This window comes from Molothrus ater, chromosome 9, assembly GCF_012460135.2.
Source record: "Molothrus ater isolate BHLD 08-10-18 breed brown headed cowbird chromosome 9, BPBGC_Mater_1.1, whole genome shotgun sequence".
NCBI classification, from domain to species: domain Eukaryota; kingdom Metazoa; phylum Chordata; class Aves; order Passeriformes; family Icteridae; genus Molothrus; species Molothrus ater.
Genome location: NC_050486.2, coordinates 28706843 through 28726973, shown reverse-complemented (window position 1 = coordinate 28726973; position 20131 = coordinate 28706843). Strand labels below are relative to the sequence as shown.

Sequence of the window (20131 nt, the reverse complement as noted above, 5' to 3'; positions counted from 1 at the left end):
CAGGAAATTCCAGGTCTCTCCAGGTGAGGAAGCTGATGGAAGGACTGTGAACAGCCCTTGGCCCTTCTAAAGTAAGGCTCTGCCCCTTGAGTCCTGAAACCAAGGCAGGAGAACTCTTAGGACAAGAGGAAGCAGAGGAAAAGTTTTGCCAGAGCAGGTTTAAACTGGATATCAGGACATGCAACAGCTTTTAACATTGACTTAAATTAAAATACAGAATAAAACAAATGCACAACTACTTATGCAACTGAGCTTTATTTAGAACCCTTGAAGTCATAAAACGTCTCCTTTTACTGATCTACGTAAACAATACAATCAGGAGGTTTAATTGCTTTTTCCCTTGCACAGAAATGAAGTTTCAAACAAACCAGAACACCCCCACCCAGACAAGCGTGGTGCAAACTGAATTCTCTGCCTTGGCCCTGCACGTGGAGCATGGTCACTGGTTTATCAATTAGTTGCAATATAATTATTTTTTTTTTGGCAGTAATATATTCGAACACACAAAGTGCAAATTACAAGAAGCAGAAAATGTTCTCTCTCCTTCTGAGCAACGAGAAGTGCAAAATGTCTCATCAGCCCATAAATTCTATTGTTTATGTCTATGAACTGCATGTGCATCACAGGCTGATAAACAGCCATGTACAACTTCATGGATTAAATGTGGCAACGTCTCAGGGTGGGTACAAAAACACAGGACAGAAGAATCATTCCCTTTGGTTGATAAATCCCACACACTGCTGCTGAGGGCACCTCCTCACACCTCACCCTGAACTCCTGTGCAACCAGAGCAGTCTGTTCAGGATTCTCCAGTTTTCTACACCTGGAGACATCCCTGTGCTCTGCAATCAGGATTCCACTCACACCTCACTTGGCAAATCAAACAGGACACTGGGAATCCACTGAAAATGAGAAGTCTCTTCCAGGCACTATTAAGGGAATACCCACCAATGGTTCCAGCAGGCTAAATGCACCTTGTGATTACCTAGAGTTATGGAAAACTTTCCAAGGAAATAAGGAAAACCCTTTTCCATGAGAACTTATCACAGCATTCCTGTCTCAATGTAGTTCACCTTGCTTCAGGACTGGTTCCTGAATGTAAAATGGGGAAAATTCCACTCAATTACACAGAACAGCTGTACCTTTAACACCTCCCTGCACTGCTCAGCCATTATACTGCAGATTTTCAACCTTCTTTCCATTCAGTTCCTGGAATTTTTCACACAAAATGAGCAGCCAATTCTGACCCCACCTCCCCTTTCATTTCTCCCAGTACATCACCATTATAAATTATGCCAAATAGATCCAAATCAGACTGGGCTGCTTCCTCCAAACCCCTCTTGCTCCCCTGGATAGAAGATGAACCCCCAATGCCTTGCCACGCCAGGAACCTGCCTGCCAAATTCATCTGCTAAATCACCAAGGCCACACTCACATCATCACTGCTTGATGGCTGGGACATGCAATGAGGTTGGGAACTTGTGGCTGAATGTTCCTGCACCCCACCTCCAGAGTGGGACCAGCCATGGGAAGGCTTCAGACCCCAAAAAACTGTCGGGGGATTCAGCTGAGCTGGAGGGGGTTGAGGAGCCTCATCCCAAACTGCTGCACCTGGCTGTGGGAGATCATCCCAGCCCTGCCTGGTAGTGCCTGGTGTTACCCAAAATTGGCTCTGGCAGCCCAAAGAGAGGAGCATTCTCTGGAATCCATGAAAGCCTCCTCCTGCACTACCCGATCCTGGGGAGACTCTTGGAAATGTGCATCAGTTTGGTGGTTAGGATGAACTCCACTGAGCTGGAGGGACTGCTCACCATCACTCCTAGAATTACAGGATCACATTCCCAAAGAAAGCAAACTTTTTGTCTTCATTAAAGTTTCAGGATGAACAATTATTATGCTGCAGCTTGGCACGACAACAACTGCCTTTGTATGCGACATGCCTGGCATATATCAGCACATTTCTTCTTAAAAAATAGAATTAGAATAGAATGAGCTACGCTGTTGTTCATGCTGCCTAAATATCTGAAAAGGCTCAAACATTTTAAAAGCCTAAAAAAATAAATTTCCCTCTCCCCTTGTTTATTTTTCATGCTAAAGGCTGCAAATTGACACATCACAGTAATTACCTCTGACTAACTTCCACAGACCTACCCAAAGAGATAAACATGAGAAGTTCACATTTGACTATCAGACTTACTGTGCCGAGCACAAATAATTTCCCAGAGGAGAATTTGATATTTCATCATTTGGAACAGTGGTAATTTAATTACATTGCTAATGTTTTCTGGCATACTTGAAAGAACAATTAGCATAAGTAAATCACGAGTGAGATGACAAGTCACTCAGCATTTATTTCTGCCCCTCAGATGAGATCAGTTGATGATCTGAAATTCTCCTTTGTGTGCGAATTGATTCCAGGTTCAGCAGTCGCAACCAGGGTTCAGAGCAGCGGGGACAAAGCACAACGAGTCCTGTCCTTTGAAGTTCCTTAATTAAAACTTGTCCAGGGAAACCTCTGAAGCCACCAGAAGTCGAGGAGGGCGGGGAGAAAGGCTGGAAAGTCGTGGGAGGCTGAATGAAGCTGGAGACGCGCCTGGAACGCGGATCCAGGCTCTGCAGGGGCTGGGCAGTGTTTGACAGCTCTACTGATGGCCTGGAGAGCTCAGTGTGTCTCAGGACAGCACTGTCAGGGTCACTGTCCCCTTCTGGCGCTTCAGGATGGCCACGGCCTGGTCGTGGGTGACGCCTTCCAGGGCCTCCCCGTTGACGGCCACGATCTGGTCCCCGCGCTTCAGCCGTCCGTCGTCGGCCGCCGCGCCCTGCAACGGCAACACGGGGATCAGGGTGGCACCCCTGGGCTCCTGCAGCCTGGAATGCTGCCTGGAGAAATGGGGGATGCAGCTCTGGGAACCCCCCTCAGGGCCAGGAGAAATGGGGGATGGAGCTCTGGGGATCCCTCATGGCCAGGAGAAATGGGGGATGGAGCTCTGGGAATGCCTCAGGGCCAGGAGAAATGGGGGATGGAGCTCTGGGAATGCCTCAGGGCCAGGAGAAATGGGGGATGGAGCTCTGGGAATGCCTCAGGGCCAGGAGAAATGGGGGATGGAGCTCTGGGAACCCCTCAGGGCCAGGAGAAACGGGGGATGGAGCTCTGGGGATCCCTCATGGCCAGGAGAAATGGGGGATGGAGCTCTGGGGATCCCTCATGGCCAGGAGAAATGGGGGATGGAGCTCTGGGGATCCCTCAGGGCCAGGAGAAATGGGGGATGGAGCTCTGGGAACCCCTCAGGGCCAGGAGAAATGGGGGATGGAGCTCTGGGAACCCCTCAGGGCCAAGAGAAATGGGGGATGGAGCTCTGGGAACCCCTCAGGGCCAGGAGAAATGGGGGATGGAGCTCTGGGAACCCCTCAGGGCCAAGAGAAATGGGGGATGGAGCTCTGGGAACCCCTCAGGGCCAGGAGAAATGGCAGCGCTGAGCTCCCCCCCAGTGCTGCTGCCCATCACTGCCCACCCTGCCAGGGTATGTGCCCAGGAGACAGAGTCGGCTCTTCCCTGGAAAAAGGCTTGGGGAGAGACTGGTTCTGGATTTTATGGTCCATGGAGAGGCTTGTTAAATCAGCATTTAAATGTACTCCATGCCTCATGGCTGAGAAAGAGCTAAAAAAGTGGGGAGGAAAAGGAACCAAGCTGGGCGCTGCCCCCAGCCCCAGCAGAGATGAAGAAATGGCCTCGGGCTGTTCAGGTTGAACATCAGGATAATTTTGGTCACCAAAAGGTGCCAAGCACTGGAGCAGACTGCCCAGGGGAGCCCCCATCCTTGGAGAGATTTAAAAGCCATGTGGATGTGGCACTTGGGGACACTGGCTGGCAATGGTTGACATTGGTTGGCATTGACATTGGCTGGGGGCATGGCTGGACTCGGTGATCTCAGAGGGTTTTTCCAACCTAAAAAGTTCTGTGGCAGTCCTGAAAGCTTCCACAGAGCTTTAGAAATGGCTCCTTCTCCTCCAGATGTCTCAGGGAAGTTCTTTTGCCTAAATCCCAAGCCCTGCCTGCCCAGAGGCTGGCTCACAGTGTCTCTTTCTGCCCCACCTGCAGGAACTTCAGGTTCATTTTAGGATTTCTCAGTCATGCTCACATCTAGAGACTTGCAGCCCTAAGCACCACTTAAAAGGCACAATATTAAAATAAACTCAAATTGTAAAAATACCAGATGTTTGTGGTTTGAGCCCCAGAACAGCAGGAGCAGGAGATGGCTCCTACTTTACCATCACCTACCCTGGCACAAGTGACACCAGGTAGGCACAGAGCAAGCAGCTGCATGTGACAGACTTCACTGTTATTTTATGGCAAGAATCCCTAATTCCCACTGCTTTTCTTCCCTCCCCTTCCATTTCCACAACTTCCCTCGTGTGGCCATGCCTGACAAGTCTTGCTGGCTTGTTTTTAGCAGGGGATGGGTGGGAACAGGGGCATATCTCCCTCCTGCAAAATGCTGCATTATGATTCTTCCCCAGCCTCAGAGGCTGGAGCTCTCTGTACCTGGCAGGGACCCCAATCCCCCCAGATACTCAGGGCTGGGATCAGAGATGGGCTAATTCCTGTTTTTTCATCAGGACACAGCATCTCTGCAATTTCCTCACTCCTGCACAGTGGGGAAAAAAGATGCCTTCAATACCTCCTGGAAATCTCTTGGGAGATTTACAGATAGAAAACTGCCTTATAAATATTTTAATGTACAAAGCCAAGTTTCCCAAGTACACAGAGCAATTTTGCTGAGACAAAGTGTCTTGTTTCAGCCATCAGAAATATGAAATATAAACTGAGAAGCCAGCTATGAGTTCTGGGTCCACTAACTCACAGCAGCCTACTCAGACAGTACATTTTGTTTTTTTGCTACATAATATATTAACCAAGCCCAATCTTAGGTTTATTTTTAAAGATAATACAGGAAAAAAGGCGAGAAAGCAAAAAAATAAAAGATACCTTGGCAAAAATAGTCTTGACATAAATGGGCAGGTCTCCATGGGGACTTCCATACCCCCCTACAATACTAAATCCCAGTCCATCAGAGCCTTTCTCCAAAGTAATAATCTTAGGCTGAGGTGCTCTGAAAACACAATAAATATCACTCAGATAAGCAGTGTCTGTCTCAGGAACACTTACACAGACATTTATCTCCCATGAGGTTTTTTTTCACACAGTCACAATCCATGACCCTTGCACTGGAACATTCCTGCAAAGCCCAGAGTTCAAAGGCTGCTCCGTGTGCTCCAGCTCCTCACTTAGAAAAAAATATTTGTAAATACTGTATTATACCCACATGCCTGTGCTCATAACTCCAGAGCTCATTAGCTGGAGCCTGAACTCTTCAGGGGTTTTCTCTGCCTACACTGAGCAAAGGAAGACTTTTTTGGTGGAATTTAGACCACTCATATGAATTTATCTATCTCATATTTGAAATGATTTGTAATTTATAATTATTTAAAAATAATTATTTAAAATGTATTTTAAATGAATTTATTAAAAATTAAATTTTATTTTATTTATTTTATTTAATTATTTAAATAAATTTTATTTATTTTTAAAATAATTGGGTGTGTAGAAAGAGCTGCTGTGGACAGAAGGTGGTGGCACAGCTGCCCAGTGCAGTGGTGGAGTCCCCAGCCCTCTGTGGATGTGGCACTTGGGGACATGGGGCAGTGCTGGCCTTGGCAGTGGGACTTGATGATCTGAGAGGGCTTTTCCAACCTAAACAATTCCATTATTCCATTGAATCCATTTGGCATCTTCCACCTCTCTAAAGGTGCAGCCCAAGCTGAGTAATATCTATGCATTTTTTAGGATATAAATCCCTAATTCTGCTTCATATTTTCACCTCCAAATTTCCCTGCTGCTTTGATATGAAGAAAGAATTCGAATCCTTTTGCAAAGCAAGCAGTTCTCCTTTGGGAGCAGCAATAAAACCAGTATCTCACACTGTAAGACCACAGAATGCAGCACAAAGAGCTCAACTTTTACACTCAACCCTCCTGAGGTAGGGCAGCAAAATAAATAGAGTGAACCACAGAATGAAAATGGAGAGCATAATGAAAATGATGAGCTGAAATGGAGAATAAGTGAATTTCAAAATGGTAACTGGGATGCTACAGTGAGAAAAGCACACGATGGAGAACGATGCATGGCAGGGCTGGACCTCCAACTTCCATCACCACACACAAGTGCTGCAAGCAGGAATTATTTTAACTGCACTTTTTGACTCATAAAGCTATAAAATTGAGAAGACAAAGTCCTGGGACATATTTTGTAAGGTGTCTTTAACACCTCTGGCATCAATCTGCCAATACCCAATTATTTCAAATTGCTATGATCAGATCTCCTTCCAGGCAACGGCAGAAATACCACGTCAGCACAACATTAAGGAAGAAAAGGGATACTTTTGTCTTGAGAAACACCCAGAAATAGTGCTTGGAAACACATTTTGTGCTTATTTACTCAAGCAATTTCTGTCAGCAGGCGAAGACAGACAGGAGCCCACCATCAGCCTGGGGAAGGTCACAGAGCTTTCATTTTAAAGGTGATGGAAAATTAGAGAGAAGCAGTGGGAGAGACCTCCTTGCAGCCTTTCCCCAGCCCAGGAATCCCCCTCAGCTCTGCAGGAGAGCAGGAACTCACTCAGGATCCTCGGAGGGATGCTCAGAGGGCAGGCTGAGGCTGCAGCCCGTGGACATGCTCTCCAGCTGGCTGGCAATGGCACTGATGTTGGTGTCAGCCACCACCTGGGCAACAGGGATGCAAGGAAACACAGGTTGGAAAATCAGCTGCTGGCTTTTTTCCCCAAACAAGCTTTAAAACCAAGTTCTACTCTCTTAAATCTCCACTGGTTCCACACTTTCAGGTAAGAGCAGCCACTTTTCTGGGGTTCAATGCAAATTTTGCTCTGAAGCTTCTCTTGCCCTCACAAGGTCATCACTCAGGCTCTGAGCAAAGGGGAAGAGTGTTTCTGGGTAATCCAGAGAAAAAGGCTTCTTTTCCAAGGAAAGAGAGCCAACACAACCTTTGGAAGAAACCACCACAACCTTTAAGGGAACACCAAGATCCAAGGGACCATTGGGCAACACCCTGAAATGCCTCGGAGTGGTTTGATTGATGAGAAGGGAACAAATTAATCCTTGGTTTTGACTTCTCTGAATTTTCAGCCTGAAAACAAACTGGATAATTCAACTTCCCAATTCTGGGTCCTCTATTATTCCAACAAGATCCTGAATGCTGCTCTGAGGGCTGGAGCACCTTTCTATGGAAAGGTTTCTATGGAAAGGTTTCTATGGAAAGGTTTCTATGGAAAGGTTTTTCTCTAGGCTGGGAACACTGGGGGGTTCACCTGGAGAAGAGGAGGTTCCAAGGAGAGCTGAGAGCCCCTTCCAGAGCCTAAGGGGCTCCAGGAGAGCTGGAGAGGGACTGGGAACAAGGGATGGAGGGACAGGACACAGGGAATGGCTCCCAGTGCCAGAGGGCAGGGATGGATGGGACATTGGGAAGGAATTCCTTCTGCGAGAGTAGTGAGGGCCCTGGCATTAACTTTATTTTTAATTCACTGATGCTGATTTTTTATTGACTTTTTTCTTTTTTTTTCTGGAAAATTTTCAAAGAAACCACCACAAAGTGGTTTGGATTTGAAGTATTTACAGCTGAAAGGGTATAAATTTCCCAACAAGTCCACGCTGTGGTTATCCCCTAACTCCATCTCCTCTGAAGGGATATTCTTCTCTGCCTGACATTTACTGCAGCACAGGAGTTCAGCTCAGACACAGTGAAGAACAGCCAGGAAGCACAATTCCAATATTTCCTCCAGCTATGGCCCTATTTTATCAAAGTGAGCAGGCACTTCTTCCACTCATTGCTGTGAACTTGGCTTTAAGGAAAACTTCCCTTTTCAAAGTAAGAAATTTGTTCTATAAATCTGTTTTAAATGAGTGCTCACAATTCTCCCATAGCAGTTTTTCCCTCTTTCCCAACCCTCTGGAGCCAAGAGGGCGATGGAGCCAGGAGAGGTTTCCATGCAAATTCTGCATCCCAGGACTGGGGTTCCAGGATGCCCCAAAGGAAGGGGGTCCAGCAGATGGGAACAGCACCTGGCTCAGCCAGCACAGACCCCACCAAGGCTCTCTTCCTGTGGCATCAGAGTAAGGAATTCCAGCCAGGATTTGTCAGGGGTTTTGTTGTTGTTGTTGTTGCTCGATAAAAAACGAGGGTAAAACCAAATCTATATTCAAAAATCTTCAGCTGGCAGCAAGAACACATCAGAGTTCAACAACCTTGTAAAAAAGCTCCCCCTTATCTCATTACTACACCTGCAGAAAAGAAATTAAATTAAACCAAGGCATCAAAACAGCTGAGAGGGATGATTGTTCCCCTGAGACCTTAATCTGCCATTTGCAAACAGCATTTGCAAACTCCTTCCTCCCCAGGACGTTCCCACAATGAGCCTTTCCACCCCACTGAACACAATTATCTGACCCCTCAGAGCAGTGCTCCACCCTGATAATAAACAGAATTTCTTAATGGCACCCCACTCATGATGAGCACAGCGATAGGGCTGCTCCTTTTGGAAGGTTTTGGTTGAAAAAAGAGCAGTTTGGTGGTGGAGAGGTTGCTGTGCTTGCTGGGGAAGGGAACCACCGCCAGGCCTCGACACCACTCCAGGTGTTAAAATACAACACCCCACCTTCCTAGAGCAGATTTTAGATAGAGGCAAACAGCCTCTATTCTATCCCAATAAACCTCTATCATCTGAGAACAGCATCCAGCTCATTTTAATGAGGCAGAATGCTCAGAAGAAGAAAAACAGCCAAACTGACAGACCCAAAGGCACTTCCAGAAGCAGCTCTTTGACCCAGTGGCTTTTCTAGAAGCAGCTCTTTGTTTGTGTGAGCCACCCAGTGCCAGAGTGCCCCATCAGGAATATTTTTAAATCCATCATGAGGTGCAATATTGAGCTGTATTACAGCTTTCAAGATGAGCAATTTCGGGTTCTGCAGCAAGCTTTCATTTTCTATTCAGGGAACACTGTTGACATGAAAAGTGAAATTGCTCAACGTTAGCAACAATATGATAACTATAATTTAACAGAGAATCCTCAGCTGGTGTGAATCTGTGTGTTTCCTCTGACTTCAATGGAACTACACAAAACACCATCTGCTCTGGAACTGGCTCATCACTTACTGGGTCAGCAGTTCATGGACAGACAAAACAAAGAATGAGCAAGTCTCAAACTAAGTTTATTATCATTTCATTGCCTCTTTTTTCTTCCCCCCCTCACCCCTGTTTTTTATAGTCACATTTGTGTCATAATACAAGCAGGAAGCTTGCAAAAATCCCTCAGGATGAATTCCAATCCAAAATGCTGTGATGATAAAGGGAGTTAAGAGCAGATTTTAGTGGTGCCTTCAGCTTGTTTTCCAATTGTTGCAGTAATTCTGCAAACGAGGAGAATTTTGAATTCTAACTGGCAAGTATTTTCCCCATTTCCTTGTGTAAACATAAAAATAAACTATGGATCAACACAGTGGCAGGCAGCAATCAGAAGCAATGTGGCAGAAGATGTCCCTTTTAGCTACCAGAGAAACACAGCACTGACAGCTCTGTTTTCTCTCCTCACTGTTTTTATCCTTTACCTGATGAACAATCAGCTCCAGGCAGCTCTGTCTCAGTGATGATGCCATCATTTTTCCTAAATTCTGCTGGAATTTCTTTGAAGGACAAGGAAACCACCCTGTGGGTCTGTGTCTCATTACATCACAAGCACACACACACATTTTCTTGTTCCTAGTTAACTTCCAATTAAAAAAAAAACAAACCCCACAACTTGGAAGCTTGTTGATTTATCACGTGTGGCAACAAGTTATTTTGTTCCCTTTGTTATGCTTTTATAGAGCCACGCTCACAGCCTGTGTGAATGGCAATAAAGAATTTTTGAATGGAAATGATTTCTTGCTCTCCTTCTGTGTAATTCCCACCAGCAAAGCACCCTGCAATTCTGTGATGCCTTATGCCAGGGATGCTCCAGGTTTTTTTTTTTTCCTTTCCTGAATGCCATTTATCTACCCTGCTGCAGCTGCATGTTCAATTTATCACCATACCTGCAGGATAATGCTCCCATAAGCATTCTTTAGTAGATTAACTGCATCTGCATGAGACAGCCCATCCAAAGGTTGCCCATTAATGCTGACAATCCGATCTCCAACCTGAAAGTACAACAGCAATGGAAAATTACCAGCATTAGGGAAAATTAAAATTAAGAATGCTTAAAATTCCTCGTGAACTTGGCACTGCACAGTCATGCTTCTCTTTTGCAGGATCCCTTTTGTGAGGATTCTGCACTGCCAGTGATCATTTCCCATTCTTTTTTTAACACTAACAATATGATCAGAGAAAACAAAGATGGGTTGTACTTTGCTCTTTCTATTTGCAAGCAGAGAGGGAGGGGGATTTTCTCTGCTGTCCTCCCATCCAGAAAGGATTCATTTGTGTCTGAATGTGCAGACAAGTTCATATTCTTCCAAACCTTGTAAGCACGTGCTGAATGTTGTAGGGGAGAGAAGGAACTTGTGATATTAATCCAATTAACCTGGATGATTTCTTCTTCCTACACACAAAAATGATGTCGACCCTGCCATTGTTTAATTCCATCAGAGACAAGGCAGGAGTGTAGCAGCATGTCCTAATGAATCTCATGGGCCAAAGCACGTGGATCTGCATAACAAATTCTTTTCAATCCTCCTGATACCTTGAGACTCTCTCCAAAGCTGGAAGTGTTCACCACGGCCATGGCTGGAAACCCACACGCGCTGTGGGTCTGACACAAGTGCCCTGTTTTGCTGTTTATTTATTGGGGCCTTAAGATAAACAACTCATCTCTGATCTGGTTTCTACCTGGCTGGAGCTCTGAATGATGCCCACCCTGGAGTTCCCAAAATACCTGTGGTTTCCAGAGGGCCTCTTGCTGCCCTGCCTGGGTCTGGATGAGCACAGACATCCCACGACCACTACAAATGCATTTGAGCTCTTTCTCTTTACATCACTTTCCCAATATGGGCAGCAATTGCCAAGAGGGGAAGAGAAGGGCAGGTTTGCTTTTTGGGGTGGTTTTTGTGTGGTTTGTTTGTTTGTTTGTTTGTTTGTTTTGGGGGTTTTTGGGTGGTTTTTTTTGGAGTTTTTTGGGGGGGGCTTTTTTTTTTCCTTCTTTTTTTTTGTTGTTGTTTTGCTTTTATATAAATAGAGGCAGAGCAGTCTATGAGAGATTATCAATGACAGCAGATGCAGAAGTGCTTGAGGCTTCAAGGGACAGGTGGGAGATGAAACAGGAAATATTAGGGGCCTAATATTTCCTAATATTAGGAAATAGCAGGGCCCCTGTACTCACTCTGAGCCTCTGTGTGCGAGCAGCCACTCCGCTGGCCTGGATCATGGCGATGAAGATGGGGATGTCTCCCAGGGGACTGCCCTTCCCTCCTGCTATGCTGACACCCAGGGCATCATATGGGCCCTGGAACACAGCAAAACAACCATCTGCAGCAGGGGCAGCTGGCAGAGTGCAGGGCATGGCAGTAACTGACTGCTCTGATTGGTGGAACAGGAGAAAATGGGTTTGACACACACATCTCCTCACCCAAAGCACAGGCACACATCCAACCCCTGAGTGCAAACACAAATCATGCAGCCTGACTCGAGAGAAATGCTGAAGAAATGAACAATTTCAGTGGAAGGAGCTGGCTTTGTGAATGGGTAGAAAACAACTCACTGACCCTTGTTATCTCCACAGTCCTCGGGCCCATATCGGCGCCTCCTAATAAAGAAACAAACAATTAGCTTCTGTAATTAAGAGATAATATAATTAAGAGATAACACTGTCAGGTGACAACGGTCCCTTGCTGCCTAGGAAGAGTTATCACCAGGCAGGAATGGAGCCTTCCTGTGCCAAGGCAGGCAGTGAGGAGGAGGAGGAGGAGGAGGAGGAAGGATGAATGTGGTGTAATCCCTCCCGGTTGTCACCGTGACTCCCATTGTAGCCCAGGCACAATCTGTGGCACTGCAGCACTCTGCCAGCCTGGAGAACAGCCCTATTGTGCCCTCACTCAATTAAAGATTGGATTATTATTCCTAAATCACAGCGTCCTTGCACAAAGGGCTCTGGGAATGGAGCAGTTCCAGGGATCTCCTCTTCCCCTTTGTGCTGTGCTGGAAAATAATGGACAGGCAGGAAGTCAGGATGGTGTGTACCCAGTAAAAGGGTGTGGAAAAGTACTCAAAATACTGGGAAAGGAGAGGGAAAGGGAAAAGGAAAGGGGAAGGAAAAGGGGAAAGAAAACGGGAGGGAAAAGGGAAAGAAAAGGGAAAGGAAAAGGGGAAGGGAATAAGGATTAGGGGAGGGAAAAGGGGAAGGTAATAAAGGTGAGAGGGAAAGGAAAAGGGGAAGAGGAAAGAAGGAACAGAGAAAAGAGAAGGAGGAAGGTGGGAAAGGGGAAGAGAAGAGAGGAGAGGAGAATGGAAAGTAAAAGAAAAAGGAAAAAGGCACAGAGAGACTTCAGAGCTCAATTCAAACTGCAACTTTTTCAGCCCAGCAAGCTGATGGTGTAGTCAGGTCCTGAGCTCTGCTACATCCACCCCTAACTGTATCAGCTTTAATGAAACTAGAAGGCTGGCAGAGTAAATCTCTTCCAAAATTCCATGATTCTTACCCCCCAAGCCAGCACTCCCCACGTCCATGCAGGTGTGCCTGGGCAGGGGGAGCAGGACAGCTGAGCTCTGTGGCACTGGGAAGCCCAGCCCTGGGACCCCAAAGCAGGCTCAGGAAATGCCCAGTGCTGCAGGGCCTGCCCAGACAGCACCAGGAAGGAGGCCCAAAAGCCACCAGGCTCCTGCAGGGCCTGCAGAGCAGCAGAAGAAATGTCTTCTCCTCCTGCCCAAGGTCAGATGTGAGCAAAGATTCCCAAATCCTGGAGCCACTCTCCCCAGGCTGCTGCAGGTCATGGATTTTTAACGCTCTCTAAACCTGCAAACTGCAAACTGGGCATTGTGACTCTCTCATTACAAAACACCCCTTTAGGCACTCAAGAGCAGCAAAGATATAAATGAAGTGGTGGCAGCTTTATTCCCTGAGAAAACCATTCCTAATGTGAGAACCATGCCTGTGCTAAGGCTCTGACAAGGGGAATGGCAGGGCACAGGAATTCTGCACTTAAAACAGAGGGGCCATTCCTCCTCCAGCAGACATAAAAATAATGTCATCTTCTGGGAAGAGTTTGGGTCTAAAAACATCCATGGGGCGTCTTTGGGGAGGCTGGGCAGGAAAGGCAGACTTGAGTGCTCAGTTTGGCTTTCAAAGCAGCAGGGTACAAAGCAAATCCCATCAGCTGTTCTGACAGCTGCCCAGCTTGTACCTGAGCTTCTCTGGGATGTGTCTGCTGAGGATCTCTTCGTGCTGACAAAGTTCTGCAGGGTGGAGAGGACGGGGGCGAGCGCGGGGTGGAAGTGGCTGTGGACACTCTGCTGGCTCGCCTGAGGGTGAAAACAAAGAACAAAAACCCATGAGTCAAACCCAAAACTTTGAGCTTTAAACCAGACCTTGTGACAGATGGGAGCAGCTGTGCTCTGTGCCAGCCATGCTGGAAATGCCACATTGGCCACGCGAGTGCAAACCCCTCTGGGAGGGGGAACTGACCAAGATCTCCCTGTGGAGGTGAAGTCACCACCCCTGCAGGGATTTAACAGGTATGTGGACATGGCACTCAGGACAGGGATTAGTGCTGGGCTTGGCAGCGCTGGGGAATGGTTGGATTTGATGGTCTCAGAGGGGTTTTCCAACCTCAGTGATCCTGTGGTGCTGGCTCACAGTACTGCAGACCCTTATTCCACATTTATGTGTTGCTCAGGTCAGCTTTAGACAGTGCTCCCCTCTCTCAGCTGCTCCCTGGGTGTCTCCAAGCCTCAGGAGAAGGGGAAATGATGGGCACCTTCCCTGTGGTGCTCCTGCATGCACAAGCACCCAGGAGGACAAACAGCTGCTCTCTCAAGTGAGGGGGGATAACAGGGACACCCATCCTGTCACCTGACAGGAATCTTTGCTGTTTTAGCTGAAAACACTGCAATTGCCCCTGCTCCTTCTATCTGCCCAAGAACCTCCTCTCATTTCCAGAAGAACATGGGAGATGACACAGGAGAGCCTCCAAAGGGAGAAACTCACTCCTGCTGCCCTTTCCATTTCCCTCCTTTTCCCTCTCCCCTTTTCTGGCTTTTATCTCTGATGCCTTGTGCAGGCTGCCCTGGAGCAGAGGCTGGGCAGAGCTCCAGAATAAAGCAGGGATTTATTCAAAGCATCTCCTCCATGGATGCACCTTGGGCAGCACAAGAGCCCAGCCAGGGCTGCACCCAAGATGAACCAAAATGGCCCCAAAATGCACGGCCGGGCACGGGCTCTGTCCCTGGGATCAGTTCTGCTCCATTTGCACCTTGCAGTTCATTGTCCCATCCCAGCTTTAGCCCCTGCAGTCCCACCCTGCTTGTTTTTCTCTCTCCAGCCCACGGGGTTTGTGCTCTGGGGCTGAGATTTGGATCATTTGTCCTTGGTGCCCAGCTGGAGCAGGAATTGTTTTGTCTCCCTGCTCTGTGCACAGAGCTCAGCATCCCCTGATGTGAGCCCAGACCCACACACTAAAGCAGCACAGAATCTGAATAACATAAAATTTAAACCCTGAGGCATCATATTCAGGCTCTGCCCCTCGAGTACACTCAACCATCAGTTTAGGAAGTGCATCTGAACAGGTTCCACTGAGGGCCAGACTTTTCCAACTGAGCTGCCTTGTCCAAAACAAAGATCTGCTCCATCCTTGTCCATGACAGCAGAGATTTCTCCCCAAAAACCCATCAGCTGGTGACTCAAAAGCCCTGACACATTTATCCCACTGGCCAGTGTGCAGCTGTCAGTGACAAACACCAGGCACAGCACAGCTTCCACCCCTGGGTGCCAACTCATGGCCCAGTTAACAACATTTGCAATGCATGTGAAAGAAACCCCTGTTTCAATTTCCACTGCTCAAGGGATGCAGTGGGCCCAGAAAAAAGCCAAGTGAGGACAAAAGGTCTGGATGCTCTTGGCCAGCACCTTCTAAAGCAGAGCTTGCAGTTGGGCAAATCACTCAAGCTGGTTTGCTGCATCATCTGCCAAGATTTTTATAACTCTTGGAAGGGTTTTGGTGAGAAACATTTATTCAGTTTTCAAAATCACCAAGTCACTTCAGAGCAGGGAGATGAAGGCTTCTCAAACAACTCTGCATCAAGGAGATTAGGATTTCTTGTGCTAAAAGAAAGGCAGGATTTACCAGGCTCCTGCAAAAGCTTCTTATGCTACAAAAAAAGGAGGTGATGTCATTGGATCTGAATTTTTACCTAAACTCACATTAGATATTATGGCATTTTGTTTCCCTTTCAGCTTGAGCTTTACATGGTAAAACCAGGTGGGTAATTTTTAGCTGCCACTTTTTGATTACCTCGCTCTTGCTAAGGCTTCATGTTTATACAATGGCCAAAACAAAATCTGACTGCTGACTTAATGCAATCAGTGCAATTTCCCTCTGTTACTTCACCTCTCCCTGCCTGCTGCATGCACTGCAGATGTTTCTCCAAAGTCAGTATTTTTAAAGCTGGGCTTAGCCCAGCTGTTCCCACATGGCCTTCAGCCCCTCCTGGTTCCTCAGCACCTCCAGCCAGCCAGGGCCACTGCTGGCCCTCAGGAAGTGAAGAAATCCCACCGTGCTGTGATAATTTTGGCACCTTTTTGGGGCTGCTCATGGACAGAGCCCTTACAGACCCCCTTAAAAACATTCCTGCTTTAACTCACATCTCCCCTAAGCCTCCTATGGCTCCTCCTCCCTGCTTCCAAAATACAGACCCTTCTTTTAGCAGCGCTGGATCCCCCCATGTGCAGCTTCCCCATGGCAGAAAGGGGCCAAAGCCCCCCACAGCCTCACCCTGCTGTGATCCCCTCTTTCAGACACTGGCACCTTAAACAGAATGGCAAAGCAGTTGATTTTCAGAAGGAGAACCCATTAAGAGAAGTTTTCCAAGTCACTGTGCCTTGTTTCTCCCCCCTGCAATGCCCCAGGTTTAACACCAAGAATTGGTGTCTGAGCAGACTGGGGGGCACAGGGAGAGGGGAAAGGCCCTGCTCTGATTGAAAAATGAATTGTTGTCCTCGCTTCAGGTAAAAAGCAAGTGAAGCAGGAAATTGCTCTGTGTTTTCTTGGAGAGGAAAGCAGCTCTCCTGTGGTTCTGCTGGAAGACAGGCAGAGATACAGTTTGGTTTCATTAGCTCGTTTTGATAGACAAAACAGCTGCAGAAAATACATTCAGGCAGTTTTTGCAAGTCTTCAAACCAAAAATTTCTGGGCATCATCACTTGAGAAAGATATTACAGATTTTTGGTGTGTCTTGGGAAGACACTCCTTCAGCAATAAATACATTAACCAGCTCTTCTGCTCCATCAGCATTTCAGCTGCAGTTCAGCACTGAAAATTAGGGGGATAAAATGTTTTGTTCTCCACCCTCAGCAGTGTCTGTGGGAGGATGAGCTCCATGTGCACATCTGTGCACCATCCAGAGTGCTCTGCCCCTCACAGCTCCACTTTAAACAGAGGAATTTGTCACTAACCTGACTGTTTTGGGATGTTTTCCGTGATGACAGCCATGACCCAGCTCGCAATCTCCCAAGCTCAAGATGCACCAGGCCTTGGGCACACTTGGGGAAAAAAACAAACAAACAAACAAAAAACAACCCACAATGTACAATTTGAGTAGACATATAATATTTCATGCTCTCCTGGAGAGAATTATGTTTATATTCAGCACCACAAGTCCGTGAAGAAAGCCACAAGGAATGTTCAAAACATGAACACTTGTATTTAGACAATACAAAAAGTGGATTTAGGCTTGTCCTGAAGGTTCCTCCTGGTTGCTGAATTTATTATGAATCTCCCCCTTGCAAACTGATGGCCAATTTACTCAGGAAAAAGAAACAAAAACCCCCAAACTCTTTAGGAGACGTTTGAAAAACCCTTCAGAGGCAAAATGCTGCAGAAAAGGGTGAATTTAACCCATATGGATCCAACTTAACAAAATACCCTCGCACCACCGGTTCCCAATTCTTAAATAGGTAAACTTTTGGCAAGGCACCAGCCCTGAATGGAAAAAGCAAGGAAATAATTAGCCTTTCCCCTGAAGAATGAAAGGAATCATGTGCAGAAACAGTGGTGGGGATGGCAGGGGGAAAGCCCTGGGGGCAGATGCGGTTTGGAACAGAAATGGGTCCTCAGCATGCACTGATGGCACTCGTGGCCATCCCAGCCCTGCCCTCTCCTCCAGCCCATGGAAAAAGGCAACTGCTCCCAGAATTTCAGGGTGAAATCCCTCCTGGCGGATGGGAAGCTGTGCAGGAACAGATTTAAGCTGTCATTTTATGCCTGCAGGTCAGCACAGCAAAGCCAAAGATTTATTTCAGTTTTGGTTTGGGTCGCCTCTCCCGTTTCCAAGTGTTTTTCTAACACAGTTGCATTTTCAAATAAATGCCTAAATACTAAATGTGCCTTTGTGTTCCTGCTTCATATCATCCAATTCCTAGAAATACACAGAGAAGTGACTTTAAATGAACTTCCAATGAAATTCTTGTCTCAGTAATCAGCTGGAGCTGTCCTGTATATGGTAAATAGCACTTCAGGATAATTACCTTGCACAGTGTCAGTAACTGCAATTCAATATCTCAGAATGTATTCTGTACTCACCTTAAGTATAGTGGCAACAGTCTCTTGTGAGGCATTTCTCATATCCTCCCCATTTACAGACAAAATCTGATCTCCTTGAATTAATCTTCCATCTAGGTCTGCAGCTCCTCCTTTAACAATGTCAGAGATAAACACTCCACTTCCATTTCTAACAATGCAAGAAGCATATGGCTAATTACACAATCCAATATTCTTTGGGAGACCAATTTAGATTACTTGCATTTAAGAGATATTAAAAGAAACCTGTGAGCAGAGGAAGAACCAGTTTTACACCCCATTCAGCTGCGTAAAAAATCGATGAGTTTTAAAACCACAGCATGTTTTGCTAATATTTAATGCTGTCTTTCCCCTTGAACTGCTAGTTCTGACTGTAGGATACAGAAAGATTTATGGAAAACACCATTTATATGAACAGAAGCCTGAGGTTTGGTTCTGTAATGGAGTTAAACTATCTCCTGATGGGACATGGGTTAGTGGTGGACCTGGCAGGGTTAGGTTAGAGGTTGGACTCAGTGACCTTGGTGGGCTTTTCCACCCTAAATGATTCTGTGATTCCCTGGTGTGAGCTGGTGCCAGATGCAGTGCCAAGATCTGGCATTTTTTTATCCTTCACCTGAAGCACACAACACTTCCCACCCTGAATTATACCTGGGTTATCATTTAACAAACTTCAGCAATTGGGCTCTTTCTAAGGAGGGGATCCCCACCCTGAAGGATTCAGGGGTAGCACAGGAAGTTCAGCACAGAAGCAAAGGGAGGAGGGCTGGAGACTGTGATTACCATCTGCAGGGTAATTTACATAATCTAAATTAATCACCCACCCCACAATCTGCTCACAACACCTGGGTTAAACACTGCCACCCAAAAAGTGCTGCAGAAGCTCTGCTGACCACGGGCAGTCAGGATAATGACACGGTGCTTTGTAATTGCAGAAGTAAATTATTTTTGGCAATGCAGGATGGCAACTCCAACACTGAACAAGTGTCGTGCCATAAATCTCTTTTAGCAAAGGAAGATTAAAACTATCAGTGCTCTGGTTTGAGTGATCTAATAGCAGTGGTTTAGAGATGTATCAGGAAAAAGTCACATTTTATTAGGCTGCTTTTACTTCCCACTGTATTCCTCTCCACAATTCCCTGACACAAGGGTGGAACCAGGACAGGACAAGAGGAAATGGCCTCAGGGGAGGCTTGGGCTGGATATCAGGAAGAATTTCTTCATGCAAAGGGTGGTCAGACATTGGCAGGGGCTGCCCAGGGAGGTTTGGAGCCCCCATCCCTGCAGGCGTCCAGGGAAGGACTGGAGGTGACACTCAGAGCTCTGGGTGGGTGACACTGGTCAAAGGTTGGGCTGGATGACCTTGGAGGGCTTTTCCAGTCTCAGTGGTTCTGTATCTCAGGTTCTGCTCTGCAGATTGCTCTCTGCAGTGTGGCACAGTGCCCTGAGCTGCTCAGGGTTTGGGTCTAACTCAGCCTCCCATTCTCCACTGGCCTCAGTCCCTTTGAAATGAGCATGAGCTCAATCTAACTCACAATTTCTTCTGCAAAGAGGTAGGGTAGGTTTATCCCCCAGTTTAGAAACCAGAAAAGCCATGGTTAGGGCCTGCAAAGCCCTGAGACACAGCTACCCTGATGGCACAGGAGAGTGAGCCCCCAGTTCTGCACGGGATTCCCTCTCTGCACCCGGAGCTCCACGGGGCAGCCACAGCCTCCACTTCTCAGCTCTGTTCTGACACAGGAGCCAGAACCACGGCCCCATTCCATCCTGGGAGATATTTACGTATAAAATTCTGTTCCTTATGGAGTTTTTCCCCTTTATTCCACATTCCATTTATTGGTTACTGTTGTTCACACATTGAAATCCCCAACATTTCCCACTGTGACACTCTTACCGTTTCCCAGCTATGCTGAGCCCCAGCCCTCTGCCCGTTTTCTTTTGGATATCCACAGAGAAGATCTCCAAGTTTTCCTCATCCTTGTAGTGTGCCTCATTCCTGTAAACCACCAGCTGCACCTTCTGGGGTGTCTGCCGGAGGGCAGTGATGGCTTCCTCGTGGCTGGCGCTGCGCAGATCGATCCCGTTCACCTGCAACCACCAGTGTTTGCTTTCCCAATGACACGGATAAATGATCTTTTCATCACACCCTGCCCCTGGGTGACAGCCCACATTTGTCAATTTGACACCCCTTGGTGCGCTAATTGAGAGTTCCCATTCCCAGAGGGAGATCCTGGGTTTCTTGTGGAGCGGGAGCTCGGAGCTTTGTGCCTCTGCCTGCAGTAAATCCCAACAATCAGAACAT

General features: G+C 46.9%; 1 protein-coding gene across 1 annotated transcript in view; it reads right to left on the bottom strand.

Annotated features, from left to right (window-relative positions):
- Window positions 1–236: 236 nt before the first annotated feature.
- The window catches only part of PATJ (PATJ crumbs cell polarity complex component), a 143931-nt gene continuing 124036 nt past the window's right edge, over window positions 237–20131 (bottom strand). Inside the window, exons 36-45 of the mRNA XM_036388222.1 lie at window positions 19724–19917; window positions 17833–17980; window positions 16707–16793; window positions 13441–13558; window positions 11806–11846; window positions 11424–11546; window positions 10141–10245; window positions 6677–6780; window positions 4988–5111; window positions 237–2819 (exon numbers count right to left, since the gene is read on the bottom strand). Coding sequence (XP_036244115.1) covers window positions 2673–2819; window positions 4988–5111; window positions 6677–6780; window positions 10141–10245; window positions 11424–11546; window positions 11806–11846; window positions 13441–13558; window positions 16707–16793; window positions 17833–17980; window positions 19724–19917 — 1191 coding nt within the window. The 3' untranslated portion in view covers window positions 237–2672. The remainder of the gene's footprint in view (window positions 2820–4987; window positions 5112–6676; window positions 6781–10140; window positions 10246–11423; window positions 11547–11805; window positions 11847–13440; window positions 13559–16706; window positions 16794–17832; window positions 17981–19723; window positions 19918–20131) is intronic.